Below are 25,861 nucleotides of genomic sequence, written 5' to 3'. Positions count from 1 at the left end.
CAGTGAAATGTCTGTGATTGACAACTGACACTACCTGGGGTGTCCTGATGTTAGAACTATCTGCTGATCCTTGACTGAGAAAAGGGTTAAAAAGTTGGTAATACCAGTAATGTTTGAGCTTGCTCTGATGCAGCTATGAAGTGTGCCAATTGTGCGTAGATATAATACTATTTCACACACAAAAAAATTGAATCAGTAATTCCATTCTAAGAGGGGTTCATATAAACAAGTGAAGTGTATAAAATGAAGATTTGATTGAGCTCCTTCAGCACTAATCTACAGAAAAACTGCCGCTTGTATTTTCACATTTTTCCTCCTACAATATCCTCTTTATTTTTTTCTTAATTTTACCTTTATGGGTAAGTAATAACTAACTATTTGTGTTGTCAGTGTACGTTTTCCCCTCTATTTTACTATGATATCAAAATTAGGTGAAGTGTGTCAGTGCATGTTAGGAGCTCAGAAATGGCTTTGAGTGACTAAAGTTATACAGTGTCCGATGCACTGTTGTAGACACTATAACTTTTAAATGTCACTTTGCATCTAAACAGAGAAGTGAAACTTGTTGGGAAGGAAGTGAAAAGAAGTTTAAATAAACAGATGAATTCACGATACATGTGAAATGATTAGTGTAAAAAGAAGAAATAAGAGATCATATGACTAGTGACAATATGAAACATTTTATTAATACCAAAGTTTGAGATTTAAGCTAAACAATGTACAGTGTAATTTACAGCAGATAAAAATACTATATACAACAGATAAAAACAACAACAAACAAACACAGACCTTTCAGGACACATCATACAGAAAAAAAATCTGACAATAGTGCAAATATGCTTCTTGAATTTGAAGCAGGAATTACATACCTGAAGGAGAAATTATTTCCTTTCAGCACACAGTGGAATATTAGAAAGAATCTGGCACGATTAACTGTTGAATAAAGCAGCAAGTAACCTTCCATGTTTGTTTTAGTGCACTCTCTCTTAGGCTCTCTGTTTGTTACTGTCACAGTCTCTCAAGAATATGAGCTCTAGAGAATGTAGTTGCTTAAGTAATCTTGTAGTGTGAACACGCAAGTTTATAGCCTTGTGGTGTAGAAGTTTTACAACGTTCTAATGCCAAAGGATCCTGTGGTCCTGTTGTTGAAGTCTCTCAAATACTCCATATGGAATACACTGGTTCCACATCCTGAGGTGAGATGAGAGAAAAGAAGAAACATGGTGAGAAATTTAAAAAAAAACATTTGGATAAAGATAAAGAGATACAATTAAGTAATTTGAGACGATAGGAAAGGAAATTAGATAACAACCCTTCAGTTTTACTTTTGGTTGGGGTTTTCTCACCTCAAAGTCTTGATTTTTTTACAGTTTCTCAGACTGACTCCCAAGCTCTGTGCTCCAACATCTGTTAATTTGTTATACTTCACACTGTCAAACAGAATAAAACAAGTTTAGACTTAACATGTCTCTTCAGCGTAACACTACTGTATCTACTGACACACACAGGAGCCTTAAATGTCTAATGAAAATGTGAGATGTAGTCTTACTCTAGGTCAGTGAGAGAAGCCATTTGGGGGAGGGCAGCAGCCAAACTCTCTGCCCCTTCATCAGAAATCACGTTACTGTAGAGACTGGAAAAACAAAGAGAGGGAGAGGAAGTGAAATTAAGTGGGTCTATTGTGGGAACCATTATGTTGTGTGTGTGGGTGTAGAATAAATACCTTAAACAGTGCAGTTTGGGCAGATCCCTCAGTGTGGTTGCTAGTTTCTTTACCCCCTGGTCTCCTATACAATTCTGTGACAGACTGTAAACCAGGAGGAAACACACAGTTCAACACACTTAGATAAAGATCTGTATTGTACTATACTTATACCGTATTATCATCTTAGTGGGACTAAATAAGTAAAGTACAAGAAATATATACATTTTTAGACAATTTTACTGTCTCCACTTCACTAACACAGGTTTAAGTAAGCGTTAAAAATGGCTTTCTTGTGTCAAAAATGATTTCCTATATTACTGAGTTTTACTTTTTCTTTCTTTTCTTTTTCCAAAGTGCACATATTTCCCTTCAGTGGCTAAAGCAGACATTTAAAAATTCAAGTCTAATGCCAAATGATTACATGATACATTTTTTTTCTATTGGAAATTCTAAATATTTTGCTTTTTAGCCACTTCAGCAGCATAAATCTAGGGATAGCAATGCCAGTCTTTAGGTCCACTGGTCCACAATTTTGGCCCATACTAAAATATCTTGGCAGCTGTTGAATGGATTGCCACGGAATTTACAAAGATATTAATGATATCCAGAGGGTGAATTATAATGACTTTGGTGATCCCCTGACATTTCACCTAGTGCCACCAGCAGATTTTTCACTTGTCCTGTGAAATATCTCAACATTTACTGGATGGATTGATACATTCATTCATGGTTACAAGATAATGTAACCTAATGACTTTGACTTTTATTGTGGGGCCACCCTGAGTTTGACTTTTGTGTTTTTTGTGAAATGTCTTAACAACCATTGGACAGATTGCTGTGAAATTTGGTCTTTTTTTATCCACCCCAGCCTGGGAGCAGATTAAAACAAGATGAGAGAGGAGTTCAGATGTTGTACTCACTTGAGTATCTCCAGGGAACAGAGGGAGACTAAAGCATCAGCCAATTTCTCAGCTCCTTTGTCTCCGATTTTACTGTTCTCTAAACTGAAGGAGGAGAGAGAGAGAGTGCGAGTGTCAGATACTAGTAACACAAAGAGAGATTGATGCACTGAGAGTAGACAAAATGTAAAGGTGTGTATACTTACTCTAAGTGCTGTAGGTTATGTAAACCTGGCAGGAGCTCCCACAGCTTGGGAAGAGCCAGGGGGCCACTCTCTGGACCAAGCCTAGAAGGAAAGACACCAGTGTCATCATTGTCATCATTGTCATCCTCATTATCATCCTCTTCATACATAAAATATCAGAGCTACTCACTCAAACTCCAGCTTGTGTAGCTCTTTGACTGCTGGCACTCCCTCTGCCAGGATGGAATGTGATTGGCTGGAGCTACTGGAGAACACAACACGCACTTTAGCTTATATGTTGCAACGTAAATCTGTGTGTATCTATATGTTTGCGTCCATACATGGTGCATTACCTGTCTGACAGCCTCCTGTGCACGTGTATGTTAACCAGCTTGGCCAGGTGCTCTATGTGACACACCTGCGTGGCTTTCAGAGGGTGGATCTTGAACTTGGAGATCACCTGTTGTAGGAGCCCCTCTTCACCACTCTGCTCTAGCTGCCCCCATAGGGTGATGACATCAGCAATGCATGCCCTAGAAGATACCCAAAGCTTCAGTCTCACAAGGCCTAACATTGTGTTGCTAAGTTATGATTGGACATTCACTGTTTAAGGGAGGGGTTTAGCAAACAATCAACTGATACCAAGCAGTTTTTTGAGATGTGGACTATAACCAGTACCTGTATGTGTTGATGTTGCTGAGCCCCACCAGGGCCCTGAGTCCAGAGATCTGTATCCCAGAGTCCTCCAGATCCAAACAGAAACTTCTACCTTCAGTTCCGCCCCTTTCGAGAACATTCTGCACAGCGAACATGTCCAGTGGGCTGAGTGAAACTCTGTGAAATGTCAGAACCTCTGGAAGGTTCGCTGCCAGGTGAGTAGCCAATCGTGTGCCCCCACTATCTTTGCTATCGTCCTCATGCGTGAAACTTGCCTCATAAACAAAGTGACACGCCTCCAGAATCTGTGCGGGGCTCAGGTCAACATGGGAAAGACCCTCAAGGTGTTTGGTTACTAAACCCTGCTTGCTGACTACCATGTCTCTGAAAGTTGTCTCTGTGTACAGGTGAAGCCTCTGCAGCTCTGTCCTGTTGTGGAAAAGGAGGCCAACTGCAAATCGTTGAGTCAGCTCCAGCTCCTCTCTTTGGGGTCGCCGACGCCCCTTTGAGCCCGACTGGAAAGGGAGGGACTGGAGGAAAGTACGGTCTGATACAGTCCTGGGGGATACAGAAAGTGAAATAGGGTCAAGGAAATTCAGACATGGTAGTGCACTGAAAGTGAAAGAGAAAAGAGGCAGACAATGGAAATGAAAGGGGATATGCCCTTTCATATCTAATTTAACAAGGAACATAGAGGATGCTGTGCCAAATCAAATGTTTATTGAACCATGTCTTCAGTCCACTCTATCAATGAAACCACTTGTGACTCAACATTTTATTTATATTATTCTGTGGGAAAATAAAATTCTGATGAATCAAGAAACTGCGTATCTTTACCTTGACAGAGCCAGATGGACCCCTGCCAGGTAACTCTGAAGAAAGGGGTTTGCCCACATCAGGATGTTATCGCTGATATTGTTTTCCATATCTGTGCTTCCTTGGTTTTCCCTCCTTTGTCCTTTCTGTCCTCTTCCTTTTTTCTCTCTGTCCTCTCCTTCCCCTCCTTCCCTCTCACCACCTGAAAACACCTGCTTCGTTTTCAGGTGGTGAGAGAGGAAGAGCCCTGTCCTGAGACCAAACGCCTCGAGTTTGGTGGCTATGGTCCGTCCCGTGGGAATGATGGAAGAGTTGGCTTTGACCCCTTCCCAGGCCAAAGAGCTCAGCTGGGACAGCAACTCTCTCTCCTCTGTGCTATCTACATCACCTCCATCACTCTTCATCTCCTCTGCTTCCACTTCACCCGCCTCTTTCTCCTGTACTTTTGCCCGCCTTGCTCTTTGGGTGCGAGAGCGAGTGCGCACCTGTGCTCGGGACTTTCTCTGAGTATTTTTGGAACCTCTCTTCGCCTGAGTGTTATTTGAGGTATGTGTCTGGGTTTCTTCTCCAGATTGAATGGATATTTGTGCTTGAGCCTCAGCCTGTGAATGTGTGCTCCTGCAGTCTCTTTCTATTTTCAGACGAAGCACTTGATGGCAGAGTCCGGTTAAAGTTCTCGGTAGGATCTCTGAACTTTTGGACTGCTCTAAAACCAAGCACACCAGCCGACATAGCCCAGGGTTCCAGCAGAGATGATGTAGATAGCTGCAGTTTTTTAAGCAGTCCATGGCAGATGTCCTGAGGGCAGGATCAGTAAAGTACTGGGACAAATAACTCTCGACATATGTGGGGGTGAAGCCACTCATTTCCAAAAGGCTGTCTGCCCGCCGAAGTAGCTGGCTGGCAGTGCCTCTTGGTCGGGTAGAGAGCAGAAGAGTGCAGCCGGGAAGAAGGACCCTCTGAAGGATGGCAGAGTATAGCTGTCTCACTGTGTAGGTCTGCGCTTTACTGTCTTTTTGCAATGATGTGATCAAGTCTTTTTCCTGAGTCTGGAGAAGAATTTCATAGTCCCGCAACTCGTCAAACCCATCAAAAATGATTAGCACACGCTTAGGGGCTGCAAGGATTTGAGCATACACTGCTTGGGGGTCGATGCAGGAAGGGGCAAAGGAGGAGAGGTTGAGCAGGAGGGTCTGAAGGCTATACGTCGGCTCTGTTATGGTGAGTGCTTTGCCATCCAATAAGAAGACAAAGTCAAACTGTGGGATGCAGTCTCTGGCCCAGTCAAGACACAGCTTCCTGATCAGGGTGGTTTTCCCCATGCCTGCATTGCCGAGTAGCAATATGTAGCGTTTGGGTTTGTCTCCATTTGAGCTCTCAAAGATCTGATGAGAAACAATGAAACATACACTTACACCAGTCATATAAACAAATCAAAATACTAAGCTGCATGATATTAGTTACACATTTGACTGTGTTCAGTAAGCACATAATCTGACGATGATTGCTGTACGCTGTCCAGTAAAAGTGGACCTCTTACCTGACTCTGCCCCAACAAGCTTTTTTGTTGGTCTGTTTCTCCCATGATGACTAGCTCTTTGTCCAGGCATTTGTTTGGGTTTTTTCCAGAGCGAAGAATCTCTCTCTGGATCACTTGCACATCGATGTAATGAGAAGTCAGGTTCATCCCTGGTTCCATATCCTGGCAGGTTTGACTCATGTGGGCTTTGGCTTCCTGAATGTAGTCCTTGACACCCTCTGAAAATAAAACACATTGCCAAGCTGATCCTCCACACAACATTTGCAGTTTCAGGAATTTTTAGTTCAAAGCAAAAGAGAGGAGTGAAAGATGTGGGAACTTACGTGGAATATCAAGGACAGTGGGAGACTGAGGAACAGGTGATTCTTTACAAGGGGATGTTTCTGAAATGCAACAAGTCATAATATTTGTAACATGGCAGTAAACATATAGGGAAACTTGCCCACAAGGAGAGAGAGGAATGAGACAGATACTGATACTCACCATTACTGGGGAAGAGTGGTGAGGCACGAGGAGGAGACATGGCTTTGCTAGCAGTGTCTGACAAAGATCCAGGTGGGGATGAACTCATTTGGACTGGTGCTACTGCACCGTCCACTAAAAAAAGGAGAAGAAAAATGAGGACCCTGTATTCACACATAAACACTGCAACGTGTCTGCCATGTTGCTTTTTTAAAAGACAGAGTTAAAACTGTAAATGGGGAACCATAACCCACACAATACTGCCATTGTCAGAAATCAGTGGAAACTGTCACACATACACATGCACAAGTCAGAATGAAGAGTTTTACTCACCTGGGGAGAGGGGTGGCATTTGGCAGTTGCGGGGTGGCGAGGGAGCAGGCACTGTATTAGAAAAAAGGGATACAGTATTTGTGCAATTAACAGACATACATGGGGGAACAAGGCAAGACATGGCAAGTAATTTACTGTTTATGAGAATTCAGTAAGTGCGTTACAAAGTGCAAGCAATTCAACATACATTTTACACAATAAAACACAAATAAAAGGGATAAAAACCTTAAAAGTTAAGTTAAAAAGATAAATAAATAGAAGGGAGATCACAATGTGAGTGCAAAATGGATAACAGCCCAATTCTTAAAGCCCCTACACACTCACAGTCCACTGACACAGGTGTTTCCACTTATATGGCCTGATTACGCCTCTTCTCAGAACTGTATGGGCATGTATAGACGATGTGCAACAAATCCTCATAATCAAAGATAGGTTGATTGTACCTGCACTCCAGAATGACTCAAAGGAGCGTTTTCTAATCTATCAGCAGTAATTGTAAAACATAATGATGTTGTATGGTGTGACAACGCTGTGATTAAGGTCTGGTTAGGTTTAGGCACAAAAACTACTTGGTTAAGGTTAGGGAAAGATCATGGTTTGGATCACTTGAAATATGGCATGGGTTAAAGTTACTTCCTTAAAGTTATGCAACCTTTGTCGTCATGGCAACAGTAAACACCATGACAATCAAAGTTTCAGTTTTTAAAAAAACTGTCCCGACTCGCGGTTGGAAACGTGACACTTTTAGTTAGAAGTGGAAAGCGAACAGCAGTCTCCTGCAGCTAAGTCCAAAATTTTGTAAATTTGTCATCTTATATTGATGTCATCTAAACTGCGTCACTTCCCCGGGTCATAATTACTACGGCTGCTGGATGGCCGCTAGATGGCCACAAGATGGCGTAAACATAACTATAGGTCATTTTTGCTTGCTGAATTTTTGACCTATACTGTCATTTTTCTTGTGAGGATGGGCTGCAACGTAAGTAGGAATGCAATCAGCCAGGGTGACTGAAAATGCTTGCCTGGGTGTGTCGGGCCTTAAAGACTCAGTCCAAGGCAATAGAGAGAATAAATATCTTTAATCTGTTTTAAGGTTAATTATATTGAGAAAAAACAGTGAAGTACTTAAAGACTGTGTCAGAAATTCCAATAAAGTTTTTCAGTCTTTCTAGTCTAGTCACTAAAATTTTGCTCTAGATGGATTAGATAATTCTAGTCTTCATTTCCTCTTGCACAATTAACATCTCACTGACACAATGTCATCAAAAGCATAACACTGTAAGCTCCACAAACAGGACATATTGCAGGGGTGTTGCATAGGACTGCACTAAATTGAACAGGTGTACCTAAAACTGATAACTCAATGTATATGAATACTTAACTCACCAAATATGTATGTTGGTGTAGCAGCTGTATTGGGGAGTGGAAGTCTAATAACCGGAGGAGAGAGACTCAGTGTCTGAACAACCTGATATCCTGGAGTGTCTGGGATAGTGATAAACTGGATGGAGGGATGGAGATGAAGGATCCTCGGTGAAGGTGTGGAGAGGCCTGCTGTCTCTGCTGAACTCTGCTCTGATCCTGTGTCACTGCCTGCCAAACAATCAGAGACAACATCCTTATCGTTCTCTGTAAACAGATTTTGTTAACCTTGAGCTTATCAAAGACAGGGGTTGAAGAAGGGAAACAAGCTGATAGTTCAGTTTCCCAAGAAATAACAAGGGATCTATTGTTAAAGATTTTGTATTGAGACTGAGGCTTTTGTACTTGCAAACATAAAGACATATCCATCCAAGATTTCAAGTTAAGACAGTTAAAAGGTTGTTCTGCTTGTTTAGCCAAAAAACTACAAACTGTAAACTGCATATTACCGTAAGTTCTGACTCCCTTTCAAAGGTGTTTGAATTTCAAGTTAATTTGACCACAAAATGCGTGAAAAATATGAAATAAATAATATCAAATATGAAACATGTTTCAAATATGAAACATGTATGTGATGGGAGGATCTTTTTAGATCTCAAAAAAATCTCACACCCTTTTCACATCCAGAAGTTACTGTTGTGTTTTCCTTGAGCAAAACATTCAACTAGGTACTCAGTGATCAACAGTAGACAACTTATTTGTAATGCAAGTGACTATCGACATCTTTGCTGGAATGACAAGATTTGTCATCATACTAAGAACTAAATTCGATATCTAAAACTAATTTGGAGGAAGTAGGGTGAGAGTTCTTCTTTTGCTTCATCAATGTGACGCATCATCTAACAACTTCAAATTAAACTTCCTGTTTTTCATCTCATTTTAGTGACATGAAGGAACCAGTAACCATTGCTAACCAACATCCCTTTCACCCATGAGTCCACTGTTACTACTGTAGCCTCATGTGGTTTGCCTGTACACAGTATACAGTAATAGATAGTAAACTGTCATCTGCATAGTGATCAGTCTGTTGGTCTGTGGTCTGTTTAATACATTATCTTTAACGTTACAACTGCATGGATTATAATATGTAATAAACCTTTCCAATTTGCAGCAATATAGCCTGAATTACCTTAATTAGCCTACCCCCTGAAATAGATAATTTAAAAAAACTTTGAATATTTATCTGTTCCCCTAAGAATTCAGTCAATTTAGAGCAGGAGTAATCAAAACTTACCCTGAGTGACAGTTGGCTCAGTCTGTGCTTTTTTAGTCTTTGCTTGACCTGCAAGAGTTGAAGAACCAACATTACAGCATGGTTTGATGGTAAATTAAAGTCCCCCTCCACTCAAAAATATGTTTTTCTTCTTGTGCACAGACATCTTGAATGATGTCTGTGCAGAGTTTGACACTAGAAGGCTGTTTTCACATGCATCTGCTGAAAGTGGAAAGTTTCTCTGTGCTCACTGAACATCTGATTTTAAGGGGTGGGCCTACGAGCATGATTTGTGACATCACAACTAGTTCGTAGCCAGGTCCTGGTCCAGTGTGCAACTTACACAGGTGTGTAAGTAAGAGATATCAGTGAAGTAAGAGACATCTTGTGTCCAGTATTTTCATAGGTTCTGGATTTTTTAATGAAGGAGAAAGAATACATGCCATTTTAAGGATTTTAACATGGCAATTATACTTTTTTTGTGGAAAAGCCATATCAGACACACATCATTGAATGTACAGAGTATTTTTTTTATATGTCTTAATAAATGTCTGTAGGGGGTCTTTAACATCAATTCAGCCTCACAACAAGCCCAGGACAACCATTCAGTCCAGTCTGAACTTTAAACTTTAACCTCTTAAACTCCACAAGGACGCTGGCATCCTTGGCCGACATTAATGTCTTTCAGAGGCTGTAGCAGCAGCAGCAGTTTAAAAGCTAGTGAAGATACTGGTATCATATGAAACTAGATGACCTAAGGCATCCATTGGTACCATGGTATGTCATTCTAGCTTGTTGGGAAGGGGGCTAAATAATGCTCAAAAGTTAGGCTAAATTTTGGTGAGGGAAAAACTGGCCATTGACCTCTCTCAAGATATCTGAATGAAAATGTGTTCTATGGGTACCATTGGGTCTCCCTTTTACAGACATGCCCACTTTATGCTAATCCCTTGCAGTTTTGGGCTAAAACCATGCCATTTTTTGCATGCAGTATAAATTTGTTATTAGACTTGGAATTACATAAATTGTGTATGACTAGAAAGCTGAGACTCTTGTGGATTCAACGAGCCCAATTGTATCCATGTGTGATGATGTCAGTCCCCACAGTAGCCATTTCATTGCAGTTAGACCATTTTTTTTTTAAAGTTGACCTCATGCTATAAAATGAACTATTGTGACCTCTAGAATAATCACAGTCTCATGACCTTTACAACCACAAACTAGAGACCTAGGGCATTCAAAGGATATATGGATTTTCTTGACAATAAGGGGGCTTCTGATAAATTTCCAGAACAGAAGTGCTCACCATCCAATCATTGAAAAATGCAATTCTTAAAGAAATCTTCAAATGTCAAAAGTTTTTGATACCAAATCACAGCGTGAATTTTTCTATGGTGTTCCTCATGGTCTTGGTATCTTAATGTGGTAATATTTCATCAATTCTCAAGTGGTCAAAAATGATTAAATTTTGCACCAAATCTGTGTAACAAATGGCATCAATCCAAAATTTGCTGCAACAACTTATGAGACATAATTGAGCATGGGAATGACCATTATATACTTCCATCATAATGTTCTAAGCCCCTGTATCCTCTAAACTTGCAAAATTTGAACAGGTGCTTAACCAAAACACAATGTTTACTTTTTAATGTATTTTTCCGAATGCCCCAGGCAGCCATTGACCTCTAGTCATTTCTAGACCATGAAAATAAAAATCAATTATCAGATTCTAGAAACCATCTTGAGTTGTATAATCCATTACAGTAAATATAAAGCTATACATTTTTATCATTGTGTGGTAGTGAAGTTCAAGTTTACAGATTGATTTGAAAAGTCTGCGCTGCATCACCAATAATGCAAACATGGATACAAACTTGATGGATTACACAGTTCAAGCAAGCTTCAAAAGTCTGCTGAATGATTTTCATAACATGTTTTGAATTAAAACCAATGGCTTCTTCGAACAGTAGACAATATACAGATTTCTAAAAATGGCGATGTGATTAGTAGCTATGGTCCTTTGATCATCATGTAAAAAAATTGTAGCTCTGTGTCTTTAAAAAGCATATAGAAAGAATTTATCATCATTATCAGACTCCTAACCAGAGAAAGGATGCCTGTCATCCAAATTCACTGATCATTGCCACATAAATGTTTTGGATTGATTTGTTGGTTGAGTTATGCAAACCAGTGGACTTTGTTCTGGCATTTTCTGATTGACTATAAAAATGAATAAATAATAATAATAATAATAATAAAAACATAAAATGTTGTTAATACTTAACAGACAGAAAACCAAATTAACAGTTTGGGTAAGTCACCTGCTGCTCGGGGCCTTTTAGCTCTGGATGGCATATTCTCATCAGTGCATGGTTGTGACCGAGGAGCTGGTAAAGAAAAATATAAATCAAAAATTTTAATCTGCCATACAAACAAGTAAAACTGATGTGTTAGTTCAGGCAATTTCAAAATGAAGTTTTATAGTTTGTATATATGCCAAAGGGGTGATTAGAACAGTTAAACAGTTTTCATATGAAACTGAGCTGCAGTCAGTAGGTTCTAGTTAGCAGCTGGCTCTCTACCTTTCGGTCTTTTATGCCTGTTATTTGTTTTGCTTCTTAAATTGTGCTGCTTTTCCTGCTGGTGGCTGTCTGAGCTGGGTAGCTCTGTTGTTGTGAGAACGTCACCTGAAAGGCATCAATGAGGAAGTAAAAGAGACAGTGAGGCAATGAGCAGACACAGTAACCAGAAATGATTGTTATTCTCAAGCATCTCAACACAGAACTGAAAATTAATGCAAGTCAGTGACTGTGACTTGCAACGTCACCCAAGAAGTTGTTTCTTAATTGGTTGGTTCTACTTCCTCATTGTTGTTCGAAACCCAAAATGCAGAAAAGTATCTAAGTGATAACTTTTCACTTTGCCCCAAACTGAGCTTGCACTTGTGATGAAGGTGACAAGTAATGGCTATTAAATCATGAAGTTATAACACCACATTAGGAAATATTTCATGTTTTATATATGTTATATCGGCTATGCATACATTAAATGCCAAAAATTAATTTACAAAAAAGATACGTACAGATATGCTACAGGATGACTTTACCTATGTCAGTTGGACCTCAGATCGGTGTAATGCCCTGTCAAACCTCCTAAACAAACTGTCATAAAACTCCAATAACAGAAATCCTTGTTTACTATTTGGGAGGTAGTGCTGCATAAAAAGTAGTGTCAACACCAATCACTGATATAAAGCATATCAAAATCCATTGTATTTAACCATTTTACAACTGGGATTTCTCAGACCCCAAACTGAAGTAAATGTAAATTTCATTAGCATAGTTTTGTGACTTTTGAAGTGTGTCATCAGAAAATCAAAATCAAAAAATCTGGTTTATAAGCAATTCTCATAAAATTAGGAAAAAACAGCAAGTATCAAGGTAGTAATACAATGTTAAGTATGTTTTTGAGTTATTTAAGAGGATTGTGGGGTTTCAGGACCCCAAGCAGGGCACTGGCATTAAATCTAAAAGGCAGCTTCTTGTTGGCACAAAATACCAAATTTTTCTCTACAACAATTGGGTGAGCCATGAATCATTGTGTTGCTTGTGGCTAGATGTAGCAAGCAAATCTAGTGTCTGAAATTTAGTGAATGAAAATAAAAACTCTTACTGTTGTTGTCCCCACAATTCAACCATGGATCGCCAAAGAGGACTTCTGTGTCTAGGTTAGAAAATGCATAGAGGGAGTTACATAACAGGTCGCCTTTGGGTTCATACTTGAATATATGTGTTTGTGTGTGTTTAAGTCATCTGATTGACCATTATTAAGTGTGTTATTATATACTGTACACTGTAAATGAGTGATAATGTGTGTGTGAAAATCCAAAAGAGGTTTGGTTGCAACTTACCGATAAACTCTGGCAGGTACTCATTGTTCAAGAATTCAGATAAATCATCTAAAACAAATAATGAGAATTATTAGACACATTTTGAACTGTTTTCCCATGAATCGCTGAGTCTAAATTCAGTGTTTTGGACCTGCATGTCTCTGATGATTTCATGTATCTGTCTGAACAAGCCTTTATTTTTCTTTCTTATATTTCACCTCAGTCTAATGAGATTCTAGCTCTTTTATCTCTACCTCAACTAGTCATACTGAATATTACGCATGGTTTTATTCTACTTTTACAAAGCAAACATCAGTATCTCTCTATGGAAGTAGTGTGTTGTTTCATGTGGAACTATTCTGTGGAGCTCCCTTATGCAGTTTAGTTAGTTAATTTGTTTTTCTGCACAGTTGAGGAACCTGTTAAAAGATCTGACAATATTAACCTGGTAGATCTCCGAATTCATGGTCCTGTTCCACTTCATGCATCTTGGTATCTAGCACAAACACATATACACACACACAGAAGGAATAAAAAAGGGAGATAGGTCAATTAATGTCTTCAGTCATTAATAAAAGAAAAAAATGAATGATGTGTTTTTGCATTTTGTATTGTTTCAGAGCCTCTGAGGTCAAATCATATGCAGTTGATCATCATCAGTCACAGGATACAAACCAGTTTCCATGTTTATCAAAGATATGAAGAAAAAAAAAACATAAAAATGAGCCAATCTAAGAGTAAGTTTCTTAGGCTTATGTTTAGTCAGTGTGTGTGTGTGTTTGTGTGTGTGTGTGTGTGTGTGTATTTATGTTTGTGGTTTATGTCTGTAGGGTGTGGATGTGTGGTTTTATCTTCAGTGTGTGCGTTTTTTCTTGTGTTTTGTCTTCTTTTTGTTATTGTTGCATTATCTTGTATCCAATCTTAGGCTTTTCTGTATATGTTCTGCACTTATAACTGTATTCATTTTCACAGAGTTCCTACATGTTATGCTATAAAAACAGAATTGCTTTGCTGATTGACATTAGCTGGTAGGCTCCTGATGCTACACCATACAGAAGTGAAACAAAGTAAACAAACTACTGTAGCCAAAAGTCATGGACAGACAGTGTGTCGCTAACAGGGATTTTGAAGAGCAAAGACCAAACCAGCATCTAACTGGATGAAAGTGACATTTTCAGGTATGTTTACATACTGTTTAATGAGCTGCAGCTGAGCAGCTAATTAGCTACTAGCCTTAGTGGTGCACATTTCCCCAGCGAATGTTTGTTTGGCGGTTTGTTTGAAAAGCTAGTGTGCAGGACAAGACGTGTGTTCATGTTTGTAAGTTTGTAAGAAGGAGACTTTAGTCCTGCTAAAGTCTAAAGTCTAGACTTAATATAGCTTTATTTAAAGATTTGATTTTCTGTACTGAAAATAAGGACTTTAGCTACATACATGGATGATGAAATGGCATTTATTTCTCAGATCCGATTTTTTTGTTTGGCTGTTCACATTATGTTTTAAATGTGGCCAATGTCAGATTCCAGTGTGAACTGGTCACAGACCTGAACTGACCTGCATGTACAAAAGAACAATAACAAAGTTGTCACATGCAGCACACTGTCATACAGAAGTAAACATGGAGGCCACTGAAGTCAGTGTTTACAGTTTCATTTATAAATTGATGTGCAGTGGAAGCCAGCAAATTTGTGAGTAGATGATAACGAAGATGAGCATGAGGAGAAAGAGAGCCAAAATTTTAATTATGGCTTATTGTGGAGCAATGACTACTACTTCTGTACGGAGGTGTGTGTGTGGGTGCGGAGTCGGCCCCCACCAGGATCCCACCAGGAGTGGTGGGATCCTGACATGAATGGCTTCACAGAAACAGATTTCATCCTAAATTTCAGGATATCAAGGGCTACTTTTGTTGTATGATTACAGGCTGTCATTTACATTTCACTTAGTTGAATATAACTTTTTGCTGTCTCTTAAACAGAAGTTTTCAGCAGGTACTTGGTATCACCCTTTCATCTCATATCATATAAAGTACTTCATTCGTGGTTCTGATGATGTCTCTCGTAATTAACAACCCTGTGTCTTTCACATGAACTTGCTTGTAGCTGAATAGGAAAACCCTGAGTTGACTGAGCAGGTTGATAACCAGCTTTGTAGTACTGGTCATCTGGACAGCCAATGTTAGGTTCAGTGAAGTCAGATAACGAGAAGATATCCTGGGTCTGTTGAACTTGCTTCATACTACAGGCCTCAGATTCCATGTGATTTGTGCTGTTCACACTGTTATGAAACAAATAGATCTGAGTCACATATGAGCAAAAAAAAAAAAAAAAAAAATCGGATTTGGGCCACTTTTGCTTGCAGTCTTGTTGTCCAGTCCTTTTGGTCATATGGTTTTGCTCGTTCATATTATTTGGGTTGTATCTTTAAAGGACTGTCTAACATAATTATTTAGCTTATAGCATGATGTTCTTGGGTTCATGTTTGTGTGTATTCTTGGGCGGGTTGATGTATGCTGTGTGTTTCCCTTCTGTGCTCCTTCCCCAGCCTGCTTTTTCCTCCACACCTGCCCTGCATCTAGCCTTGTTAGCCCTGCCCTGCTCTCAGTGTTTTCCCCAACCCATCAGCTCCTACCTGCTCCTTGTCCCCACTAACCTGTTCCCCATTCCCTCATCAGCTCCTCAGTACATTTAACGGTCCCATCATTCATCACCTGCTTGTTACAATGTTGCTCCTATGGACATTTGCATTCAGTCATTTTGTATTCCAGTCCTGTCTGTTATCTGCTCCTGCTGTTGCTTGTGGTTTGGACGCCTCCATCTGTTTTTGACCTGCCAGCCTTTTAGACATGTAAACCTGTTTTTGAATTTTGTTTATTAAAGCCTTTTTTGGTTCAACCTATGCTGCCCTGTGTCTGCATCTGGGTCCTCCACCTGTCTGTCCCATCCTCATTTGTGACACAAAACAAGAATAAATGTCCATCACAATATCCTAGAGCTCATGGTGACTTCATGAAATGTCAATGTCCAACCACCAGCCCAAAACGTAGATATTAAATTTACTACAATGAAACACCAAGAGAAGCAATAAATTCTCACATTTGCGTGCAGCTTAAAAGAGGCATTGGAAGAGAGCCAACAAAATCAGTGCCAGCTGTACTGTTGTTTGCACCCCTGGGGAATGCAAAAAAAAAAGTATCTTTAGAGATAACAGCCTACAGTAAAAACCGCACTTCAACTGCCAACTGTAACTATCCTGATCTGAATCATACAAATTGCTTCAAATAATGTATCGTTAATCATGACCAGTCATTCCAAAACATATCTCAGATGGTGTGAGCTCACCTCTTTCTCTGCACTGTAGCCATCTAGAACCCTAACAGGCTTCTTTAAACCACCTTCTTAAGGGAGTTCTCTTAAATGTACGAGAAGGATTTGTGGAAGTCAAAGATTTCACTTTAAGCAGTTTTATAAATATGGGCCAAGGATTCTAATGTATTAATTTATTAGTTTGTTGGTCTCTCAGAGGTGCAGAAATACAGCAATATCGTGTAAACATGGCTATTTTGTAGAGACGATACCACTCTTCCAGTGCTATGTATGTTACTATCTGATATCTCTTCACTTTCATTCATTATTGTGCGTGTATACTGTGTGTGTGTTAATTTGGCTATTTTGTAACTGAAACTGAAAACAAGCATGCCGTAATCTCATGGCCAAATCTGATATGCATCTGATAGCGCTGACACAGACAGAGAGCTGGGACAGAACGAAGGAAGGAAGGAAGGAAGGAAGGAAAAAAGAAGGAAAGACAGAAAAAGAAAAAAAGAAAGCATTCTAGCTCATTGTATTTAACACTACATTAAACTATGCATCACACTCAATACAGACCACACAGTTCATACAATACAATACAATACAATACAATACAATACAATACAATATAATACAATAAATGGCTCCTACTGTTGGGATAAATGAAGCAAGGAAACTTTTCCGGCATGCGCTTCGTACCATCAACTGATAATCATCTTAAACTGGTTCACATTGTGTAATAGTTACTTCATAACCTGACGTGGGCTGTTGCAGAGATACACCCATCATTTAGACTCGGCATTTCCTGTCTGCTTTATCCAAATCTTGAATAGATCTTGCAAGTTTAATAATAAAGAAATGTATTGTTGGACATATTTCCCTACCTTCTTTCTCTCCCTGAATTTAACTTAAAGGAGAACTCCATCAACTATACACATGAAAGTTAGTTTACAGGTCATGTGGAGTACCATCGCGTATGTGAAAAAGTTATATAAAGCCCAGCTGCATTGTCAATCATGTAGATGCCAGCTTCTCACAAGAAAGAAGAATTTCTGGTTCTGCTGCGATGATTTTGATCCTTTTTTTTCATCATCAGTCTGACAATGTTATAGGAATAAAATCTTGAATCAGAAGAGTACTCTTTTAAACCGACATTAAGGCCAATCTAACATGACCCATTAAGCAACCCTCAAAGATAGAGATAGCATTATGCCTCAATGGTTAACATGTTTACTTCATGCCAGTCTGTGCATTTCTGAAGTTGTTTGTTGTGCTGAAAAAGACACTGTGTAAGAGTTTTCCTTGCTTTTCACGCAGTGCATGCTAGGCAACAGTCCAACTCCCTAGACGATAACAATACTGTTCCCACACAATTTCAAAGTCACCATAACTAAACTGAAAAGACAGTTTTGGTTTCAGTTAGAGCCCCTTCGGCCACACACAGCTTCACTTATGGTGATCCTGATGCACCGCCCTTATTTTTGCACAATCAGGGTCAAACTTCATTGCCAGCACCATTAAGCCCTCAAAATTCTTGTCTTGGTGACTTACTGCCTTTGGTACAATAAAACGTTAAATTGTCTGATGAACCAATGGGCTCTAGGCAAGTAAAACAAAACACCAACATAACTGGCAGGCAGGCAGTTCTTATGTTTCTTACTTCAGTTCAGCTCAATTCAACACAACTTTATTAATCCCTGTAAGAGCAATTGTACACAGCGGCGAGCCACCCAGATTAACAGAAAGAGTACACATGCAGTTGATAGAAAAGAAAGAAAAAAATCACTAAGCTAAAATTGATGGCTATAAACTTAAAAAGAAAATATATGTGGAATTGTGAAAAAAAACCAATAAATAAATAACCATGACAAACAACCATCTAAAAAAATACAATCTAAAAGATACACAAAGTAATGAAGTTGCACAAGCATAACATTTGAGGGACTGAGAAGTCGGACAGCAGTGGGGATAAATGACTTAGAGTAATGATTGGTTTTACAGGCAGGTAGAGCATGGTGACGTTCTGAGTGCAGCAATGAGAATTCACCAGGTAAGATGTGCTCAGGTAGGTTCTATATGCTCATTGATTTCCTCAAGATTTGTTGGTCATAAAAAGAACTCAGATCCCTTTGTTTAACTCCAATAGTCTTTGAACAGATTTTCACAATACTGTTCAAGCTTTTTCTGTCTCTCATTGTCAGACTGTAAAACCAGCAAATTAAAGAAAAAGTTAACTCTCAATAAAAGGTTGATAAAAGAACAACTGAAGTGACTGAAAAAGAGTTTAGTTGTTTAAAGATGGCATACTCTTTGCTTAACACTTAACAATCATTTATGTATTTACATCCCACTTAAGCTTTTTGTAAAACACTGTGCCTGAGTACTTGTAAGAGCTGACAATTTCCACGCTCTCATCTTGTATGATGCTCCCTGTGGTGTTAAAAACTATAATTAGTTCCATGGTTTTGGATACATTCAACTCCAAAAATTTGTCAGCACATCACTTCACCAAAGTGAGAAGAGCACCACTATGGTCCTGATCTGGACCCTGAAGGAGAGACAGTAGTACAGTGTCATCCTCAACACCTTTACCTGCCTGAGAGGTAAATAGGGGATCAAGTTTACCCATTAGTGGCTGTGACCACTAAGTTTTTGATCTTTTCAAAACATTTTATAACAAAAAATGTGAAGGAAACTGGCCTATGATGGCTGTGAAACTCACAAAAAACATGAAAGACCCTCTCTAGAGCCAGTGTTTGGTTTGTCTGCTCTGGGCTACTGTAGAAACATGGCAGTGCAACATGGTGGGCTCTGTGGAAGAGGACCTGCTCCCTATGTAGATATAAAGGGCTCATTCTAAGGTAATGAAAACACAATGATTCTTATTTTCAGGTGATTATACACTAATTAAAACATACTTATGAATATTATATTCCATTTCTGCCAAGTCTGTTCCACTAGATGCCACTAAATTCTACACACTGGACCTTTAAGAAAGACATTCTCAGAGAAATCAGAAATTTCAAAAGAACATAAATTAAAAGCATCAGGTAATTCTAAATCATCTAGACCTTCCATCCTAATAATTACTGCCACTTCTCTGGTTATTAGGAGCTGAAAAATCAAAAAATAAAAGCTGACCCAGAAATGGATGCATTCGTGGTCCAATGAGGGGTTAAACAAGCACTTTATGGGAAGAACCTGGATTTGCCAATTTCTCTCTCAGTTGAGGGGTCATTTTATCTCTATGTCGGAGGAGTGAACAACCTGGTGTTGTAGCTCAGCAGGATTCGATCAAAGAGGTTCTGCTGATAACGCAATTGTGAAGGAGTGTCTGACATTCAGCTGCACGGTTGGCACCCTATATGTCACTGCTAGTTCACCCTCTGGCCGGACCACCAAAGCCAGATCACTTAAAGATCACTGGATATAAGAATTAAAAGATCAGCTGCAGGTGTCTGACGTTACAGCCTTTATAGGTCAGGAGAGGATGTGGTTGTGCATGGAACAGGTTGTGGTTGGATATGTGGCTACCTGGTTTATGCAAGTTAAACAAATGAAATCACAATAACACCACCACCCTAAATACATCAGAACTCTGACAGGCAGAACACCTTCTCTCTTAAATTGTGAACATGTAAATCATGAATGTGTGTCACACAGTTTCCTGTTACACTGAGCATATTATGTGCACTCGAGGTTAAAGTAATGCACCAGCTGCTCATGCTATTTTAAAAATGAAAAGAAAAAACCTTTTACAGTTTTTTTCCCCTACATTTATGATCTGACGCACCTGCCCATAAGACTTCCTGGGGTGCAAGAACTTTGTGATATGTGTAACAATTTTTTTGAAAAAATGTCACTGGGGGAGACTTGATGCTTGCTGCCATAACAGGACTTAGCTATGAGGAACTAGCCAACTTCAGTTGTCTATAGCACCATAACACACACGACCACATGAAACACAACATATGACCAAGATGAGGAAAAAAAACAAAAACAAAACAGACAAACAAAAAAAACAAACAAAAACAAAGCAAGAGAGCAAAGATATTAAATATTGCTAAATCCCAATCATGAATGAGTGAAAATCCTTGTTTCACACACTTGTTTCATACCCCGACGATACACCCATGCTGGCCGTACACACCCATGTGTGCGGTACATGGGTGTGTACAGTACGTACATGCGTTAGTTGTTACCAAAGCACAAGCTAATTCTGAGCAATGAAATCACTTTCATTTAGTTCCCCAGAATTCCCCTTCAATACCCTGTTTTCAAATCAAGATCCCCCAACAACAACAACAACCTCTCGCCTCCTTCATTCATGCACCAGTTTACTCACACATTTACTGGTGAATAGTGGAGGGCACGCCCACACTACTGTAAGCCCCTCAACACGCACAATGGAGTTTACTACTTGTGACGGCAGAAATTTTGGAGCATAAATTCATATAAAACATCCCAGTTAATAAAAGTCAAGAAACCTATCAAACATATAATAATTTTTAGGATGGATTATGTATGGGTCATGTAAAAACAAAAAACCAGTAAGCCTGATGCAACTATAAATATTAACAAAAATAAATAAGTAAAATAAATGCAAGCATAGATAACACTTCTTTCACTGTTCATACTTCAATAAAACAACTTAAATAATTTATAAACACACATATTTACATCAAACCAATTGAGACGAAGGGGAAAAGCTGAACTCTTCTGTTACCCATTCCTGCTGCGCACTTTGGACAAACGCCTCATGAGAACCGGGGCAACAGTTACCTTGTCGGGTTTCCTCTCTGGATGATGCTCTCTGCAGTTGGTCTGTTGGACTCCTGCTGTATAATCCCTGTGTGATAACCCCAAGCAATGGCAAGTTGCACCAACTACTCCATATCTTATGCGGACCTTCGTCGTTAGTCAGTGGGTGCAACCTGTTGGCTACAGTGTGACAATAATAGTTCTTTTACTTTCACTTCACCTAACTAGGCTCCAGAGACGCCAAGTCAAGGCAGTTTGGTGTGGCACTTTGTTTCTGGCAGTTTCAAATAGCAGTTTCAGTTTAGGTATTCATTTAATAATTACATCATCTTTTTTTTTTTTTTTTTTTTAAAGCTCGCATCATAGAGCCTTAAATGAACATCAGTAATGACTCCCAAACTCTCTCCAGTTGAAGCAGGATAACACATATGGGTTGTAGGCTACTTAGTGATGTGAGGGAGCTCATTTCAAACCAAATGTTCAAAATACATGTGCCACAGACTTGTCAAAACGTGTGTTAAACAAGTAGCCTGCAAGTACAGAATTCAGCTACAGGAGTTTACAGCCCTCACACCTCACACCTGGTATCTAGTAATTTCCTTTTACCTCATTACAAACATTTTCATTGACTTCTCTAGAAGTGTCTTGCCAGTGTGACCAAAATATGTCTTTTATGGCCCCCTGAGACTGAGACTAGTCTATACCACAAACATAAACTAATTACTGTGATGAAGTTGCCTTCTGCAGTCATGGGCAGACAATCTTAACTATCTTGCTCTCTGATGTGTAGACAGCTATCAACTGACTCCAAAGTCATCTTTGTAGGTGAATCAGTGCCTTAAAGTATTTCAAAGTCTCAGTAATCTGAGGATGTCATGGTTCCTATTATGATTATTATTATTTAGTGGTCTGTTCCAGGTTAGCTCCCGTCACTTCCCCTCTTTTCCATCATTTTCTCTTTCCTTTCCTCTTTTTCTTTTCCATTCTTCCTCCTTTCTATACAATGTTGCATGAGTACTGCGCACTTCATGGTTGCATGCTACACAACAGCCTTATATGTTCATCTTTTGCTCTTTGTGCATTTTTGCAAGTAAGAGGCTTTCAGCTGTCTTAGTAGTGTTTTGTGCGTGAGATTTCACCACTATACACCATGTGAAAAACCACCACACACTTGCCACCTCTTACCAGGGACAAGGAAATGTGGGGAGATTTGGCAAAGTGGAAAGTACCTGCTCAACCTGCTCTCTCTCTCTCTCTCTCTCTCTCTCTCTCTCTCTCTCTCTCTCTCTCTCTCTCTCTCTCTCTCTCTCTCTCACACACACACACACACACACACACACCAGACCATGGACTTTTGGGGACATTCCATAGATTTAAATTAATTTCCTGGAGACACATCCTAACCCTAACCATCACCACTACTTGCCTAACCCTTACCCTTACCTTAACCTAACTCTACTCTTAACCACTGACCCAAAAATCAGCTTTTCCCCAATTAGGGGACACGTCCGCAAAAGTAGTCTATGACAGACCACACACCACTCACCACACACACTTGCATTCATTTCCTGGAGATGTACCTTAACCTAACTCTAACCTTAAAGGTTCTGTATGTCAGACTCAGAAATTCCCTCTCATTAGTGACACCTGTTGCTGTTAAATAAGCTGTAGTCAACATCCTGGTGCTTGTGCAAGACTATTGCAGGTGATGTCGTTTTCCTTGCTTACACTTCTCATTAACTGGTCGTTAGTCTGAAATTTGTCCCTGAAAGTAGCCTGTGACAGACACGCACATACACACTCACTCACTCACTCACTCTCACTCACTCACTCACACTCTCTCTCTCTCTCTCACACACACACACACACACACACACACACACACACACACACGTGGTACATTAGAACAAGACTGTTAATGTTGCTGTCATTTTGAAGCAGGACCAAGATTAACTGAACTGGGGAGTACATGCAACAAATCTTAGATAATACTGCAACTTATAATTGATGACACTTTTGAATGATTAGACAGAGATCACAATAGCTTGCACCAATATGTGCAGAGGTCAAACTACACCCTTGTTATTGAGACCTATTAGAGTTATCTTCACCGGAACAAACATTTATCTCTAAACTTTGTTATGTATATTATGATAGCAAGTTTCCCACAAGAAAGTACAGGCTGGCTTTTTGGCATTCAGTTCAGCTCAACTTTGCAATGCAAACATCAGTTGTTTAACCCTTGAAACCCTTTGTCCTCTTCACTGTCTGCTTCAATGGTTAAATGAGGCTTTCACAAGCTTAAACTAGTCTAGCAGAGCGGGCTAGCAGAGAAGTGAGACTGACATCAATCTGGAATGTTTTGCACTGTATAGTCCTAACAGATAGGCAACAAAGCTCTTCTGAGTGTATATTCAGGGTTGGGGAACCTCCTGTGCACCAGTAAGATGTAAGAGACTGTATAGCTTTAGGAGGAAATTAGTGGTATGGAAGCGACTATTTGGAAACTATTTAGAGACAGGGCAGATGCTCAGTAATTCCTCAAATCCTTTGCATAGCAGAGGCCTTGGGAATAACTCAAAATGAAACTAAAAGTGAAGCACACCCTAACCACCTAACCTGTCCAGGCATTAACCAAAATAGTAAAGGAATGTCTTCCTCATCTAATTACAAAGGGCACAACATAACAGAGGCATGTGACGGAAATGACTTTCATCCCTTACTTTTTGTTGAAAATCAAGAGAAGGAAAATGGAAGGCACTGTTGTTACAGCGTTCTGATCTTACCCCAGTGTGAATCCACCCTCTCCTCATCCTCTTTATTTTCATGGTCGTCTGCTGCACAGGCCTCAACAGGTGATGCATCTAATGCTGTGTCAGTTGTTTCAGAGATATTGAAATGATCCGAATTTAGTCTGGTTGCCACCACACTGTCAGATTTAGAGAAATAGAGGCCTTTTAATGTGTCAGTGGCTCTCTCTGTATCCAATGTCAAGCTCGTGTCTGTAACCCCAGCCTCCATACACTTACAGTTGTTAGTGTACAAGTCTAGCATCTGGCAAGCGGCTGCAAGCTCTGTTTCATCTTCCATATCAAAAACAGGACATGGTGTATCACTGTCGGTTCCTCCATTTTCACTTGCTGAACAGCCGATAGTCATACAAGGAACCAGCGGCAGTAACATCCTCTGTCCTCGGTCCCAGTGCTGCCACAGAGGAACTGCTATTCGCCTGGCTGCTTCCTCTACTTGCTCCAACCACTCCTTCTCATCCTCTGAATTCCCCTCATCTACTCTTTCATTATCACTTAAGAGCTTCTGCATTGAATCTGCATCTCTAAGCAGTTCTGTCATTCCTTCCTCTAATCTGAGATTGAATTGGTGGTCACATATGATCCTGTGACTGAGGTAGTGTTCGTCCATTGCTGTCCCTCTTGATGATATCCAGTGGCTCAATTCCTGTATTAGTTTAGGGTCATGTCCGTAGTTCACAGAGCCATAGTGTGGATGAATATTTGGCATGGACCTTGTACAGTTATGTTCATCCTCTGATCTCATCTGGTTGTAGTCAGTGATGGCAGATTCTCTTGACTTCGATAACCCATATTTCCTCACCTGACTGTATTGATCTTGGTGCCAGTAGGTGGTGGATCCTTGAGAATGAATTGCGCCTTCCAGCTCGTCAGATCTAGCTTTACATGTCGGCTCACTGAGAACTGTCTCAGGTTCAATCCCCTCAATAAGTCTGTGAAGACTCAAGCTCTTGCTGTAGGCCTCTGAGATGATCTGCTCCTCCACTAAACCCTCCAGCATAGCCTGGATCTCAGCAGGAGAGGCCCAGGTCAGAGCCAGCCGCACTCCGTCCAGAACCTCCTCAAAGTGGGCCATGATGGCAACTTCTGCTCCCCGGACATTGATTTAAAGCAAAAGATACAGCAACCAGATTTTTTTAAAAGGACAGAGATTGACTTTGTTCAGGAGGTGTTCTTTTTAATGGAGGGAGGTATTTGTGTGGTTGAAGGGGAGGTCTGTTTTAGGAGTTGTTTCAGTTTTTGGTGTGGAGGAAGTGATTTCGTGTTATTAGGAAGTGAAGTTCCTAAAAATGTGATCAGTCTTTCTATAAAATCACTGCATTACTAATTTGCAGTAAAATTTTACTAAAGGTATTTCATCACTGTTTTCTGTTTGATCACTATCGTCTTGAGTGCAGTATCACACCACGCACTTCTACAACCAAGACGCGCATGGCTTTCAACACAATTAAAGTCGAGATGAAATGAAAAATGCCTTTTTTAAAAATCCTTTTAGAATAATCAATTTCTGTCTATTCTTATATCAAATTTCAATCATGTTTTATTCCTGTAAAACAAAATAGGACATGTGCCAATGTAGGCTTGAACCAACTAATTTTATCCAATAATATCATGACATCCACCCATCAATCAGTATTTAACTTTAAGCAGCACAAGGCTAAGATTTGTTGTGACATGCCCTTTTCAACGTTCAAATCAAATTCCTCCCAATGTTACGTCCCGCCTGTCTATCACCGTCTGTCTTCACTCAGGAATACGTCACGATATGGAAGTTAGATACAATCAAACTACTGTTTCATCCGGACTTTATATAGCCATATAAGTTTATAAATTACTCATTACTTCATTTCTGACAGTA

The 25,861-nt window shown here is 39.7% G+C and overlaps 1 protein-coding gene across 4 annotated transcripts; it reads right to left on the bottom strand.

The window, feature by feature from the left end:
- Positions 1 to 659: 659 nt before the first annotated feature.
- Positions 660 to 25,141, bottom strand: ciita (class II, major histocompatibility complex, transactivator). Of its 4 annotated transcripts, XM_067616075.1 has the most exons (23): positions 24,223 to 24,358; positions 23,980 to 24,122; positions 13,567 to 13,617; positions 13,143 to 13,190; positions 12,905 to 12,955; positions 11,815 to 11,919; positions 11,554 to 11,619; positions 9,254 to 9,301; positions 7,984 to 8,190; positions 6,598 to 6,648; positions 6,286 to 6,399; positions 6,126 to 6,185; positions 5,803 to 6,020; positions 4,284 to 5,647; positions 3,468 to 4,004; positions 3,143 to 3,322; positions 2,980 to 3,054; positions 2,811 to 2,891; positions 2,626 to 2,709; positions 1,724 to 1,807; positions 1,550 to 1,633; positions 1,347 to 1,430; positions 660 to 1,191 (listed from the first exon to the last, which is right to left on the bottom strand). In XM_067616075.1, exons 3-23 carry the CDS (start codon positions 13,607 to 13,609, stop codon positions 1,116 to 1,118), a joined length of 3,660 nt encoding a protein of 1,219 aa, XP_067472176.1. In that variant the 5' UTR covers positions 13,610 to 13,617; positions 23,980 to 24,122; positions 24,223 to 24,358; the 3' UTR covers positions 660 to 1,115. The 4 variants fall into 4 exon arrangements, with proteins under 4 accessions (XP_067472176.1, XP_067472174.1, XP_067472175.1 ...); XM_067616073.1 differs by having other exon boundaries at positions 23,980 to 25,141; XM_067616074.1 differs by having other exon boundaries at positions 2,980 to 3,051; positions 23,980 to 25,141.
- Positions 25,142 to 25,861: the final 720 nt, after the last annotated feature.

This window comes from Thunnus thynnus, chromosome 17 (assembly GCF_963924715.1).
Source record: "Thunnus thynnus chromosome 17, fThuThy2.1, whole genome shotgun sequence".
NCBI lineage: Eukaryota > Metazoa > Chordata > Actinopteri > Scombriformes > Scombridae > Thunnus > Thunnus thynnus.
Note: the sequence above shows the minus strand (reverse complement) of the source record. Positions and strands in the feature narration are given on the sequence as shown.

Excerpts from the sequence above, each read along its gene's own strand:
- ciita (XM_067616073.1), bottom strand. The coding sequence starts at position 25,078 with ATGGCCCACTTTGAGGAGGTTCTGGACGGAGTGCGGCTGGCTCTGACC. Across the intron at positions 6,400-6,597 it reads AATGCCACCCCTCTCCCCAG|TGGACGGTGCAGTAGCACCA; the intron begins GTGAGTAAAACT and ends TCCTTTTTTTAG. Across the intron at positions 1,808-2,625 it reads TGTTCCCTGGAGATACTCAA|TCTGTCACAGAATTGTATAG; the intron begins GTGAGTACAACA and ends CCTGGTTTACAG.